We start from the raw sequence: 14,509 nt of genomic DNA, 5'->3' as shown, positions 1-14,509 counted from the left end.
CTGTTGTTACTCTTGCGGCTTCTCATCTTTGTTTGTCTTTTCTGGCACAATATAAGGAAGTTTAGTATTCGCATTAAAGGTTCACGCTCTCGATGCTAGCGCACAGGTCCTACAACTCTGCGCAGGTCTAATAAATCCCTGGTATCAGGCGGGACGGCACTCGTCGAGCCCAATCTTCCCAATCCTTCCCAAATTCACGCCTGAGGATTGCGTCCTCCAGATCCAATCGCTTCCAGAGCCCAGCAAACAAGACAAGGGTTTGCAAACCCCACAGACAACACACTCCTCGGCCTATTACACTCTGAAGCCCGTAATCCCTCAGCCAGTGCCCCGGAGAGAACACCTCCATCACGACCCCGATATACATCAAGAATAATCCAGTGTAGCTTGGGTGCCGGACATATGAGTAAGGCCCTCCAGTGACAAGCTTGTGGTCTTCTTGGATTCTGACTTGGAAATCAAAGAACCGACCGAGTGTTGCGAACGCCCAAAATCGGAAGGATGCACATGCTAGGCATATGACGGTACCGATGATTATCGTCTTTGGGATGGGGTGAACGACGTGTGTCTCAGTACTTCTGTACGAGTAAATGATGGTCGCGACGTGCAGCGACGAGACGCCGCCTACGAAGATCTGCAGCTCGAACATTAGCAACTATCCATCGTACACGGACAATGGATTCGTACCCTCTGTAAGATCGCTTGGAGTCTTCCAGTCTTGTCAGTTAGGGTCTGCTTTGCAAACTGATCCTTTGGGACGGCGGCATGGGGTGGTGTCATCACCAGATTGAATGAGGCTGCGGTGACGACAACCAGGAGGAGTTCGACTATAACTGGGGTGAGTCCGTTCATGCTGGTGGCTTTCTCGTTCCGCTATCCTAACATTAAATAGTAGCAAAGGGTTGAACAGACATGAGAACACTCGCTGTAGCGAACGTCATTGCGGGTTGTAGAAAATAATTGTTCGGGGCAGTTCAAACAGGCGAACCGGTGTTATTGACCACCGACACCTAAGGGCCAAGACTAGTTAGGCACTGTACGCTTGGTCGGCCAACTAGATTTGCGATCCTCGAGGGGCGGGTGACATGATTCTGGGCCAACAATCCTTGAGCTTCAGTTAGAACTTGCTTCATGATAGTCCCTTCTTCGAGCACTCCTCACATACGAGGAATAAAATCCACAATACTTGGAAATGATATGTCGAGGGTGAAAAATCTCGATCTCAAGATTCCTTGGTGCTGAGCCGAATGACGATGACGACTTATGTAAAATATGTTTTATCCGTGCTTTTTTAATCAGGTTTGGCGGTCCTCTTGGGATCCCGAAAAGCGTATCCGGTTTCAGCACGTCAGGGAAAAAAGCTGGGCACTTCTCACATTTGTTACTCTAGGTATGCTTCAAAACGCAACTCGCGACATAATCTAACATTGGAGTCACAATCTCAGTAAGCATAGTGCTTCGGTAGCTTTAGATATACATATTGATTACTACCTCCATGCTGAGTCTGCGGCATTACATAAAATAGAGGATGGTGTGGTATTTCACTAACGCAGTATTTCAGTTCGTGACTCCTATTCTCTCCTATCTCTCTATTCCCTAATTTAGCCAGCATCACATGTCTGAGATCCCTCTCTTCACCACCACAGACATGGACGCGCGCGAGAGATTGACAATCCACTCCGTTAAAGACTGGGAACGCGTTAAAAATGACTACAGACTAACCGCAATGGCTCAACTGGAAGAGCAAATTCGATCTCAAGGACTCGCAAGCCAGCGAGACGCGTTGACGGAGCACCTCAACCGGGTTGGATGTGCGCTTCCCTCGCAGCGGTACCAGTGCATTCTGACGCGTTGCTAATCTTTAAAGTATATTGAGCGCGCATTCGAACTTGCAAAGCCCAACCTCCGAGTGAATGGTCGGAACTACGAAGATGTAGAGGCTGATGAAAGTACGTGTGACCCTTTTGCGTATCACGATATATGTCTCAGCGTTGATTTCGGGTTAGATGTCGAACCGTTTGACGAGGCGCTTGATAGACATATCTGGTCGTTGGCAGACAATCGCTTGAACTGGCACACGAATATCGCAGCAGCTCGTCGAACGAAGCCGATCGCTATTTCTTCGGCTATACGGGATAGTTTTGCACTACAAGCGGAAAAGGACGCTCAGGCACCTCCCCCAATTGTACACGTAGGAGGCGAGGAGGAAGGTATGTTGCTAGTAAATTGACCTTGAGGGTTCTCTGAAACTTGCTTTAGACGATGGGATACATGATGCAAACATACAATCCTCCGCCCAACAAGCTTCCGCCATTGGGCACGAGCTGTCTCAGGTACGGTCAATATCAAATATCCTTCCGGAAGACACTGCTAATGATTCGCTTGCAGACTATCCCCAGTCAGCACGAACGCTCGGAGCGCTCTAAAGTAGTGGCTGCTGAGATCAAGATGATGAAGCCATAGCCGCTACGTCCTCTTCGAGTGTGTTTCCGATATTCATTTTATGTTGTACGAAGATCTTGCGGTATCCACCGATGTTTTTTGCTTCTCTTATTCTCAATGCGATGCGCCACAGTCCCTCGATCATCCATGCATACTTTGTAGTCGGTTGACTACTGGGTCTTGGAAATCGAGGCGGTTGTTTCTTCAGCAGCATGACGTCGGGTACGCACCAAGGCGACGACTAGCGACGCAACTGTAGCGGATAGTACAGACTCACCTTCGCGGAAGAAATGACGACGATCATACACCGAAAGCGTACAATGAGAACTCTGAAGGGTGAGATTCATCTGGCATACTCTCTTCGTTGCTTATCGTATACAAATTCTTGATTCGTCAGACATGTCGCTCTAAGTGCCTGCGCCACTTGGAAGCCTTTCTGAAACGCAAGGCGCTACAACTAGATTCCAAGCGAAAGAAGGCATTGGGGAACCACTATTTGTGATGTATCTAGAGTAACTTGGCTTTTACCAGCACTGCTGTGCATGGACCCACACATCCTTAACACTACACACTTAATTTCTGTGCATTCGGTTGCGTGCTTGGCAAACTCTGCGTCCATTCAGTAACCCATCCACCAACCGTCCGCTATTGTCCTACCGTAGCTTCAAAGGACTTGGCATACTAGATGCTCGCTTTCCTTCGAGGTTGGACTGCTGAATGTTTCTGCGTATATGCTCTCATGAAATGGAACATCGCATGTACTCCAGCACTCAGTACTCATTTACAAATCCATTCTCGATGGCGTATAGATTCTCGGAGAGTGCAGAGCAGAGCCGCGGAGGCCAAATTATCGTTCATTGTAACTCCGCAACTCGCTTCTAGACCAGACAGTGCCAGACAGCTTGCTGCTACAATGCCAGCAAGGATGAGACGTGTAACGCGCTTGTGCGACTTACATATTCAGGCCATGGCTGAAAGCTCCGCTGAAGACTACCCGTGGTGCCCGGTAGCATTCCCTTCCAATGTGGACCCTTCCCCTCCGCATTGTGGCTCTCGGTTTGTTGCACGTTGGGTTTGCCCGCCAGGCGTCAACAAAGTAAGGAGATATCTCCTCATTCTGGGTATAATCATGATCTTTTCTCAGGGCGGCCGAGCGAGTAACACCGGGCTCTCGTGCTTGGGAAGCAATCGTCGACTCGGATCCTGCAGCGTTCGTAAACCTTTTCATTGGAACGACTGCAGGCGGACATGTCTTTCCGGGTATCTATTGTTCTCTCAATATCTACTCACTTATCCTGAATGCTGGTAGGTGCTACCGTTCCGCATGGAATGGTGAAGGCGGGAATGGACACCGATTCACCAGGAAACGTGCATTGAATTTCTTGTATATCGTGATATAAGCCCTGCTGATAGCTGAGTGTAGCATGCCGGATATGATGCCAACCCTGCGTATCTCGCAACAGGGTTCTCCCAGCTTCACGAAACTGGGACGGGAGGGGTAGGCACTTTGATCTACCTGACTTGGTCATTACCTGAACTACTGTATAATAGGATATACCGCTTTCGAATTTCAAGCTCTGGCCCCTGGCAGATTGCCCCTCGTTCGATCGATGTCATACTTCCCTTGACAAAAGGAAGATATCTCGGAAAATATTGCTAGACGGTAGAACATGATGTATATCGAAGCTTTGTCAGGTTCTGAACTATCGTTTATAGGTTCCCCAGATGACGAGGCTTCACCAGGATACTTCGCGACGAATTTGGTAAGGCATCTCAACGACTCGCATCTTCACCGTTAACGGAGGAATAGACGACTGGGGTTCGTGTGGAACTGACTGCCACGCGACGAACTGCTCTGCACAGATATACATTCCCGGCAACAAGTACTCATCCGCGTATAATTGTCGACATCAGCAATGATGGTAAAATGAGTGCCCGTGAAGTTGTTATGAAAATCAACGGAACAACTGGGCGGGTCGTTGGTAATATCGTCTCCAACAAGTCTCCTGATCCCAAACTTATCGTGTCATAGGTGGAGCAACCTTCGACGGTTCATTTGGTCCTGGATCATATCGTGTCTACACCTGTGTCGACTTCCAGAGCGAAAACGCTGGATACGTGGTACCAACCGAGTATGGCGCATGGTCAGGAGACACTCCTAAAAAGGGCACGAATGAAAATTCATTCGACATCTGTAAGATCGTGAAGAAGGACTTCTGTTATTTGGCACTGACCAATTCTTAGCAACTGGAGGTCAGGTTGGCGCACTCCTAACCTTCCCGCGCTCTTCAGCTGGTCGCTCTACGTCCATTCTGGCCCGCGTTGGAGTGTCTTTGATATCGACGAAGCAAGCCTGCGCTAATGCTGAAGCCGAGATTCCTCACTTTGATTTTGAAGCCGTCAAGAAGGCCTCCCGGTCACAGTGGAATGATATTTTAAAACGTATTCGCGTTGATCCAGTAGGCGTCCCGAGAGACTCAGTCGAGTTATTTTATTCTTCGGTGAGTTTAGCAACACCTACCTGCGTACTTCTTCCTAATGGGATGATTTCCTAGCTTTACAGGACTCACATTGTTCCAGCCGATTGTATGTCGTTCCCTCCTTGATATCAATCCTTCCTCATAGCGCCTAGATACTGGAGAAAATCCTAAATGGAACTCGACCGAACCGTACTACGACTCCTTCTATTGCAACGTGCGTATCTCCTCATTAGCCCACCTAGTGTCCCTCAACATCGACAATAGATAGTGGGACACATATAGAACCCTCTTTCCTTTGATGTCTCTTCACGACCCAGAAAGCTTCGCAAAGATCGTGCGGGGAATGATTGATATCCAAAAGCATGAAGGTAGATTGTGGGCAAGTTTCTTTGCGGTAATATAACACTTGCAACTCGTACAGGGTTTCTCCCGGAATGTAGAAGCGCCACCGTTATGCAGCACATCCAAGGGGGCAGTAGTGCGTGTATCCAAAGCATCTGCGTACCAGCTGAAGCATATACCAACTCTCGTTTTTTCAGATGGAGATCCTATCTTGGCGGAATTCTATGTCAAGTAGGTGATTTGAACGCTCGACACTGTTATCGCTGATCTTCCGAAGGTTCTCCGATAGAGCGGCACTTCTCAATGTATCTTCATCGGACTTGTACCAGGCACTCCTAGCAGACGCCGAGAACTTGCCTCTAGATTGGGAACTTCAGGGGAGGCAGATCAAACCATGGAAGCTTCTCAGTATGTCAATCGTGTTTCTTGGGGACTGTTCTATAATACCACTTGTGCCAGATTATATCCCAAGTGACAAATACGATGGGGAAGCCAACACTAGGCAAGTCTCAAGGACATTAGAGGTATACATTTCAACCCCGTCGCTATTCACGATTCTGAGGCCTTCTTGAGTATGCCTTCGATGACTTCACGATCTCGCAAGTCTCAAAGCTTTTGGGCAAGGAGGACGACCATCGGAAGGTGAGGCACCATCCTAACTCCCATTGGTATGACACTCTCAGGCTAACGGACGCAGTATTCTCGCCGCGCCTCGAATTTCCTAAATGTGTGGAACCCAAATGTAACGGTACCAGGTGCGACAGAGATCCGAGGAATGATGCAGGTATGTCCTTTGGGACAAAAACACACACCACAACGCTCACAGTAATGCTAGCCCCGTCTTTCCAACGGAGCATTTGACTATACCGACCCTCGTCACTGCAGTATTCATGACCCCGACCACTCGACATGTTATCTTGACTCTTACGTCAATACGGACGGCTTCTACGAAGGCTCTCCCATAGTTGTAGGTCAACGTGCTTATTGATACACGATAGCAAATTGACCAAAGCCCTCACGTAAAGTACTCTGAGGTGATATGATTCCATCGCTTCTCGTGCTTTGTCTCTGACTGAACCACATAGTATGTTCCCCACGACACTGCGAAACTAATCGAACTACAAGGTGGAAACGAGAAATTCATATCGAGGCTTGACTTTATCTTTAACCAAGTCAGTTGATACACCTGAACCGGTCAATCGATATATTAACCTTGTTGCGCAGAGTTACTTTGAGCCCACGGATGAACCTTCGTTACAGATGCCGTTCATGTATCATTACGCGAATCGACCTGGCCTCAGTACCCAACGGTCCAGGCAAGTCATCGCTGAATTCTTTAACACTTCAAGCAACGGCCTTCCTGGTAATGACGGTAAGTCACGGTTGACTCCGTCCCAACATTGATCTAGATCACCATTGCGTCCAGATTCTGGTTCGTTGATGTTCTATCATATACACCAGACAGAACCTACACATTACCTATAGGTGCCATGGGAAGCTATGTCGCGTTCCTTTTGGCTGGGCTCTACCCGCTTCCTGCAACAAATCAAATATTGCTCTCATCTCCCTTCTTTCCCCAAGTATCATTTCGAAATCCCCTCTTTGATACCACAACAACCATCCGATCAAAGGGATTCGTGGGTAACCCACCCAATGGGACCGGTGGTAATGTATTCATCAAGGTGCGGTGACTGGGGTAGTGGGTCATCACACGCCTAACTTCTCTTTTGATAGAGCGTCAGTGTCAACGGAACTCCATACAAATCTAACTGCTATCTCGACTGGGACGTATTTGTTGCGGGCTCTCTCATTGAGTTGACGCTTACCGATAACATCAATGTTACATGTGGAGAGGGAGCCCACGCACTTCCCCCTTCGCTGTCAACCGGAGGATACGATTGATGCTTTCCTTATGCTATATCCTCGTTTTACAATATTGATAAATGATAATCACAAGTTGCAACCCAAATAGACCGGAAGTGTTGATGTCCTGGCTAGAGGACGCCCCTCGTCTATTGTCGTCTTCTGAATCTCACTCGCGACCCAATTAATGCACTTGACCCCAACTTTACCCAGCGCTTCTGGTCTTGCGTTCGACTTCTGGACACCCCAGGCTCTGGCTCAGGCGAGATCAAATGCCGCGAGAGGCGGAGACACTGCCCCTTCCTCATCCATGGGATCACTTACCTGGTGAGCATTTCTGGGTCATCCACTCCGATGTGTAGCTAGCGCTATGAAGGTTCGTAATCTTCATGTTCGGCTACTTGCGACGTCTCCGTAGAACTCAGTCTATGCATCACCGTTCAGCGTGCCTGTCGTGATACAAACCCGTCGATGCATACGTCTATGCAATGGAAGTGTAAGCATCTACCCGATCTCGAAGACTACTCGATATTGATGGAGGATTAAAATCTGCTCGTGTCGTATTGCAGTCGCGAATAATACGTTAAGCCACTCTCACCTTCGACATGGTCATATCCAAGGGTTGCTCCATGAGCTTCAAGTATAGCGCTGCTGTCATTGTAACTCGGGCGCCTGTCCTAGGTACGCCGTTGGATCACTGGATTTACGCTGATGGTCCAAGTCATCCGTTGACGCGAGCGGCGCTATGGACAGTGTAAAATCAGCACGCGTCAGCCTCATTTCCTGAAGAAGCCTAAGAATCCCGGCAACTGTATTTCCGCTTCTGGTGACTGCCCGTCGTATTGACTCTTCTCATCATTGACGGGCCAACTGGGTTGTATCTAGATGTCGATATATCGGTGTCGCGCAAGCATGGGGTATCAATATATCAATGGCCTAAGCCACACAGCCATACAGGTACAACGGGTAGCTATGCCGCATTTTTGCTGCAAGACCTTGCGAGCACTTCCGACACTGAAGTAAATACTCCTTCATTGGTCCCATTTGTCCTCTCTCTGGATCTCATCAGTTACGCTCGTGTCCTTGGCATACTGACAACGATCCGATCAAAAGGATATGTCGGTCACCTACGTATGGGAAGCGCGGCGATGCATTCATCAAGGTACGGTTCCTCCTTGGATCCTGGACTCTAACCAGTACTCTGGCAGAATATTAGGTTCTGAGTCGTCAATTGACGGCATGGTATCAACGCGTGCATATTTATTCAATTGGCCGAAGGATATCACGGGTGGCACAAACTATATCGTCGCTGCTGGCTAGAATCTATTCCGAGCTGAAATAGACTTCAGTGCATCATTTACATTTTGACGCGGAGTAGTACGGAGCTATTTCAAGCGCAATTCGAGCGCCGTGATCGCCCCATATCCGTGGGAAAGTAATATGGACTTGTTAATCGTGAGACTTTGTACTCCTCTAATCACCCCATTCTGGTTACTTGTCCTGTCAGTAACGCAGCACCTTGCTTGGGGAACTCAGCGGTTGTTATCTCGAGACCATGCCTGTTGAACTAAAAGGAAGCTGTCATTGCGGCGCAGTGAGGTTCAGTCTCATGTCTAGTACCCCAGTGCCATATCAAGTAAGTTCAACTGCCGCATAACATCAGTCTGTCAGTGATGGCGATGATGCCCGCAACAGCTTTGTCTGTGCTCTATTTGCAGAAAGGTCGGCGGAGTTGGTGGTTCCATCAATCTCGGAGGACATTCGAAAACGTTGAAGGTCGATGGTAAAGAGCATGTCAGGTAACTGTTCAACAAGTTGAATGTGATTCTTATCAGATGTCATTCTAATGGATGTATTCAAGTGTTTACAAGGCAATCATAGATAGAGACACCCCGAAGGAGCGGGTTGCCTCGTCTGAAAGAAGCTTTTGCTCCAAGTGCTCCGCCATGTTGTGGTTGTACGATGAAACATGGTCGGTCGGTTACGGGTATAGCCGACCCACAACAATCGTGCTAAATGGTCGTACAGGCCTGAATTGATTCATCCTTTCGCGTCGGCCATCGATGCACCCGAACTCCAATCGCCGGGGACTTTGGTGAGTCAACTGAATTATCGTTGTACATATGTAATTCGAAGCGCTAATGTTGTCACGCTTCTGCTCCAGACCTGCTTGATGCTCAACTCGAAGCCCGATTATGTGCGATTGCCTGAAGGCTCAAGAAAAGACTACAAAACTTACCCACGACAGTCTTTGGAGGAGTGGCACAAGGCAAACGGTCTGTACGTAGAGTGAAGCTTCAAATAACCGCACCGAAAAACGTGAGACCGCATGGAAGAGAATGTATGTGCTTCGAGCTATCACGTCGAATCTATCCTTCCCTTTATTCTTAACGTAACCTCCACTTTCTCAAACCCGCTTCTACAGCCTCGCGGTTAAGTCAGAGAAATCGGGTTGCCCACTTAATACCGCCTCTTCCAAATGCAACAAGGTGCTCGAGACTTCTATTAATGGACTGAACAGGCATCATCCAGCCCGTCTCCAGCCCGCAGCTATCTAGCTTACAGACCTTCGCCAAGAAACCGCCCATTGGAACAATTGATGTACGCACCCGCGTTCTTCGTACGTAAAACATCAATGGTCTCTCGAACATGTCTACAACCGCAAAATAAACGTCTGATTGTGATGAGATCGATAGCCGTCTGCACCATTCTCCATGGGCAGCCTTATCAGAGTAGGTGTTACGCCGGTTCCTTGCTCCTAAAACTGTCCGGTGTTTCACGAGTTATCTACATGTCGACTGGACTATTCTTTTATCCATAGCTGCATAGCTGCATAGCTGATTCAACCTTCGGGGACCGGGGATGTTCGTCAGGCAATTTGGCATTGGTCTTCTAGTCCTCACTCACACTGCTCAACCCAAGGGAGCATGACTCCTGAGGCCTGAGCGCTGAGCGCTGCTTGAGCCCCCTGAGACCAGAGGCTTGTCGGAGGTGCAACCTTATTTTCGCAACTAATCTACGACAATTTTACTGGGGGGTCAGATCTTCAGACTCTTCTTGACATCTTCAATCAACATGACGGCGACGATAATACTTTTCTATCGGCCCAAAGGTGCGAACAGAAGTCATTCCCTCATTTCGCCGATGATTGTTATAACAAAATCTGATTTAATGAGCCTGACTTGCTATCGCAAGCATGCTGTCACCTTTCTTGTTGATGAGGCTTTTCTATTCTTCGTTTCCGTTTGTGATCTGACTTGTTGAACATTTCTAACGGCTGCTCACAGAACCTTGTCGGTATTCGCCTGTCGAGAGAGCCGGCGCTAGCTCGTTTAACAAGAATCTGTATTGATTGACAGCAACCAAGACCGACGTTACTGGTATTTCACTACGCCGATGGCGGTTTTACTTTAGGCCACTGTAAATGGAGCGAAATGGTTGACGTGCGCTGGTATTGGCTAGTAGCGACAAACTGTTTTTCAATCAACAATGCGAAATAAATTAATATAGAATACAAGCCCTAGTATGTTAACTATGCAAACAGTCCAGTCTAAGATGGGATGATCTACGATAATGCTAGCTAGAATACAATACAAGTTTACCCTCGTGTAGAAGATTACTGCCCAGGAAAGAATCCCAACAATCCGTCTTGGGCATCTGCCGCCGCACTATTGCCCTCGCTTTGTGAGACCTGTAGCCGAATTTTCATCAATTCCTCCCAGAGATGCGAAGGGATTTGGTCCCCACGGCGGAGGAAGGATCGAATGTGGTCAAGCCACTGCTTCATCAGCCGATATCGTCCCTCGGCTCTTGAGCTCAAGGCTTTGGTAGGGGACGCTCCCTCCTGCATGGACAGCAGGGATACCTGTGCCAACCAGTAGAATGGTAACGCGTTGCAAACGAAGGGGGGCTCGTCTTGATTCTTCTCCAGGTGCATGGACTCCGGGCTTGTCAACCACGAGTGCAGCCAGTTTTGCAGTCCGATTTGAGCTTTCTCTATGCTTTCTTTCATCGCATCAGAGAGTACCTGCTTTCCTCCACCATCCGACCCCCCGGTCATTAAGTCCGATGATCCCCTTGACTGCTGTTCGGCGCGATAGGCGTATATATCTCGTAAGATGGAATGTATGAGGATGAAGTGTGCGAACGGGTTTAGTGGCAACGGTGCTGCCATCGGGCGCCCATCCGTGAGCGCAGCGAGCGCATTCTGCATTCCGACTCCAGTAAGCCTCCCTTTACCGAGTCCATAAGGGGAAGGAGTGCGTAGAGCATCCATCCATTCTTGGGCGCTGCCAGCCCGCCATAGGATGTCGTCACAGGGAAGGCTAATATCGAATTCGGTAGGCTGGAAGGATGGGGTAAGAGAGAAATACATGCAATGGCAGCAGTCGTGAAGATAAGATAAAAATAAGGCTCTAGAGAATTTGAGTCAGCGATCTGGCTGGTCCTCGGAGAAAACGGATAATCTCACCGCTTGATGGATTCATACGTTGTCCATTCCCTCCAAGCAGTGTCCAATGAGGTTGAAGCATTGAAGTCTGCAGGTGTCCAGGAGGCAACGCGGTTCAATAGACCTGATCTCCTGATCATCTATGACGAATGGTGAGAACAAGCAGCCGCGGAATTTGCCAGAATTGCTTACCATGACGAGCATGCCGTGATATACATTGGAGGAGACCCTCTGATCTGCTTGTTGATGGAATAATCCAATCGTCTGGAGTAGCACCACCGCCATAATCAGATCCATTTGCTCATTGGAATCGCTAGGATTCTTGGTCTGAGATTTCGCCGTGAGACCTCGTTTGTCATTTATAACCATGGGTACTTACAAACTCCTGTATCAATGTGTCTCGAGTTGATGACAGTACATCGTTGATGAAGTTCAACGCGGTCCGAGTTTTCACGAATAGTGCGCCGCATGCCTGCATAGCGAGAATAAGGATAGGCGGTTTACCGTCGACTTTCCACGTCGACGAATGCAGTATGGGGACTTGCGTCGAAAATGCTGAGAAGAATAGGTAGACTGGTCAAACATGTGTGAGCCATTCGTGCGAAGAGAAGTCAATGAGTGATACTTACGATACTGTTGCAGGTCCGAGGGAGACGGACGTGTTGTCGGGAAGGGAGCCGAGGAGGATTCAATACTCGTGCAAGGAGCGTGTGATAGACTGATGTTTGATATATTATCTAAGGGTGCCGGGGGAGTGGCCAGTAGAATGGTATCCGAGAACTGGGTAGGATATTGTTGAGTCCCGGCATCGAGCGAAGATACATACGCGAGCTCGTCTGCGGTTAAATTCGAGTAGTTGGCGTAGAAGTCTTGTCCCTCAGTCCAACCGAAGTCGCCGCTCAGAAGGCCAGAACTTTGTTCAGGCGAGGGCGAGGTAAATGATTGTTCCAGGAATGGTTCAAAGAGGTTGGTAGAATAAAGCTTGTTCAAGTGGGAGTCGAGGGTGAGAGCGTCTAAGCCAAGGTCATATGAACTAAGCTGATTATCGAAGAAGTCCGACCGCGGCGACGATGTTGACGACGCGGAAGAAGAGCTGGACGAAGCGGCGAACTGGGGGAGATCCAAGATAGAATCTGAATCGACCCCAGGGCGTGTTGGGGAAACGGATGTGGAGAAATAGCCAGAGGAGGATAAATTTGTGAAAAGCTTGGATGGAGTTGTGGGCATGGACGACAGGGGTGATACGATAGGGGTGGCGGACCCGGTAGACCGAGGGGTTGTTCGCATCGCAGCGCGTTGGGCCGCTGCCAGCTTCTTATTACGAGAAGTTTCTGGATCGTTGATAAATATACATTCCCTGCCTCTTGAAGCACATTTTGAGCAAGGATATTGAAGGTCGCACTAAAACCGGGCGTCAGATACGCGGAGCGGTAGTTATCAAGATTCGATATACCTTAATCTTGGATTCAGCGCAAGACTGGGGTGTGATGTCAAAGTTATTAACGGCGACTAGACATTACCAGTTCAAACTTACCTGGCATGATTTTCGCCTCGAGCGGTTCGTGTTCTGACTGAAGTCCCATATTAGAAAGTGGAACACTGATACTCATCAACGCCCGGCTTACAGATCCCCGCAGGTCCTTTTGTGGCGTGTTAAGAGGTCACTCCTAGTGAACTCTGCATTGCATGTCTATGACCGAGCTGTTAGCCACATCAAGCGGATGCTTAGGAGAATGACGGACATCGCATCGGTGTGAGCGCTCGTTGGTGTCTAGTAATGAAGGTTAACTCCGTGGAGGAAGAGTAACGAAAGGGAACTTTACTTACGGGATCGTAAATGGCGGTTCAAGTGCGTCGTTCTGGTGAACTTCGCGGGACATAAAGTACAGTATTTCGTTTGAGGAAGAGAGGGCATGTTACCCTTGTGAGATCGCATTCTAGATACTTCGCCGTTAGCCTTGTAGTCGATGGAGTTTCTCGACAGGGAGGTCATTTCGAACTGCGGGGCGGCCATTGGCGGGGTCGGGGAGAAAGGTCGAGAATGCTATCCCGTCCATTGGCTTTATAGCCTTGGCCTCGCATGTAATACGCATCAAAACCCAAGATCTGAACATCCATCAAACGCCATTGTCTACATGTACGCGCCGGCAAATTAGATCCTATAAGATGCGAAGCTGCAGATGGGTGCAGGAGCTCGAGATCGGCAAAGCCAAAAATATAGTGAAATCCGGCGTTCACGGATCCCCTTGTATATCTTAACGGACGGCAACGCCAATTCTATAGGGGATCAAGGTTAAGCCTGGCCAAGAAAGCATCAGTATAGGCCATCCCGTTTACAGTGGCAGTCATGCAAAACTTCACTTGCACTTCTGGGCAGATGAGCGAAGCTCAAGGTGGGCATTAGGTCGGCCAGGGCCCAGGGGCTCAGATGGTCAGGTGGTTGATGGCTTCCCATACGCCTCCAGACTGACCACGACCAGCGACCTCCGCTAGATGTTGTTCAGCATCGGAGAGTGCCGCTGAGGTAAGAAGCATACGCCACAAAGTGACAGCGTTAACATGGTAGACGCGCGATGGCGCCGGCAATACGCATTCAGCATCCTGTTCCTCTGTTCGTCCCACCTTGGAGTTCACGCGCACCTGATGGCTGGCAATGTCACGCGCATAGGAACGAGGATGGCTCCCAGCAGTCGACTGAGAATCAATCATAGCGTGCGGGGTAGTACCGATTGGTACCGAAACGCACACATTTTGATCTGCCAGTCTGCCACGGTCTCCAATACCCAGCAATCACTACGGGCGTGTGTCAAAACCAGCCATGCGATCAAAGGTCTTCCAGTGTTCCGCCCAGTATTTCCCAGCAAGCAGGCAGAGATCGGCGTATTCGACTGCCAAATTTCAATGTGCCTGCAGAAGAGTGATGGATGAGCAA

The 14,509-nt window shown here is 48.9% G+C and overlaps 5 protein-coding genes across 5 annotated transcripts; 3 read left to right on the top strand and 2 right to left on the bottom strand.

Annotated features, from left to right (window-relative positions):
• Nucleotides 1-127: 127 nt before the first annotated feature.
• PC9H_011057 (uncharacterized protein) lies at nt 128-852 on the bottom strand (the record flags this gene model as incomplete). Its single annotated transcript, XM_036780542.1, has 2 exons — nt 128-634; nt 688-852. 2 exons carry the CDS (start codon nt 850-852, stop codon nt 128-130), a joined length of 672 nt encoding a protein of 223 aa, XP_036627925.1.
• Nucleotides 853-1,648: 796 nt separating this feature from the next.
• PC9H_011056 (uncharacterized protein) lies at nt 1,649-2,463 on the top strand (the record flags this gene model as incomplete). The annotated part of the gene is made up of 5 exons (XM_036780541.1): nt 1,649-1,804; nt 1,868-1,949; nt 2,007-2,210; nt 2,260-2,333; nt 2,389-2,463. 5 exons carry the CDS (start codon nt 1,649-1,651, stop codon nt 2,461-2,463), a joined length of 591 nt encoding a protein of 196 aa, XP_036627924.1.
• Nucleotides 2,464-3,409: 946 nt separating this feature from the next.
• PC9H_011055 (uncharacterized protein) lies at nt 3,410-7,166 on the top strand (the record flags this gene model as incomplete). Its single annotated transcript, XM_036780540.1, has 25 exons — nt 3,410-3,498; nt 3,587-3,702; nt 3,752-3,810; nt 3,866-3,940; nt 3,994-4,105; nt 4,159-4,205; nt 4,253-4,424; nt 4,475-4,636; nt 4,687-4,943; nt 4,998-5,028; nt 5,075-5,136; nt 5,191-5,290; nt 5,344-5,400; nt 5,462-5,495; nt 5,542-5,672; nt 5,724-5,788; nt 5,838-5,906; nt 5,962-6,048; nt 6,100-6,231; nt 6,263-6,298; nt 6,350-6,436; nt 6,489-6,636; nt 6,691-6,696; nt 6,750-6,946; nt 6,999-7,166. The coding sequence occupies 25 exons, from the start codon at nt 3,410-3,412 to the stop codon at nt 7,164-7,166; spliced, it is 2,499 nt and encodes an 832-aa protein (XP_036627923.1).
• A 1,516-nt stretch (nt 7,167-8,682) lies between these two features.
• Nucleotides 8,683-9,420, top strand: PC9H_011054 (uncharacterized protein; the record flags this gene model as incomplete). The annotated part of the gene is made up of 5 exons (XM_036780539.1): nt 8,683-8,763; nt 8,823-8,926; nt 8,989-9,099; nt 9,156-9,222; nt 9,292-9,420. 5 exons carry the CDS (start codon nt 8,683-8,685, stop codon nt 9,418-9,420), a joined length of 492 nt encoding a protein of 163 aa, XP_036627922.1.
• A 1,323-nt stretch (nt 9,421-10,743) lies between these two features.
• Nucleotides 10,744-13,591, bottom strand: PC9H_011053 (uncharacterized protein; the record flags this gene model as incomplete). Its single annotated transcript, XM_036780538.1, has 10 exons — nt 10,744-11,542; nt 11,599-11,717; nt 11,770-11,904; nt 11,957-12,150; nt 12,207-12,978; nt 13,031-13,054; nt 13,112-13,148; nt 13,203-13,267; nt 13,320-13,348; nt 13,405-13,591. 10 exons carry the CDS (start codon nt 13,589-13,591, stop codon nt 10,744-10,746), a joined length of 2,361 nt encoding a protein of 786 aa, XP_036627921.1.
• Between the last annotated feature and the right edge of the window lie 918 nt (nt 13,592-14,509).

This window comes from Pleurotus ostreatus, assembly GCF_014466165.1.
Source record: "Pleurotus ostreatus strain PC9 chromosome Unknown scaffold_8, whole genome shotgun sequence".
NCBI lineage: Eukaryota > Fungi > Basidiomycota > Agaricomycetes > Agaricales > Pleurotaceae > Pleurotus > Pleurotus ostreatus.
The sequence above is the reverse complement of the archived record's forward strand: the minus strand, read 5'-3'. Positions and strand labels throughout refer to the sequence as shown.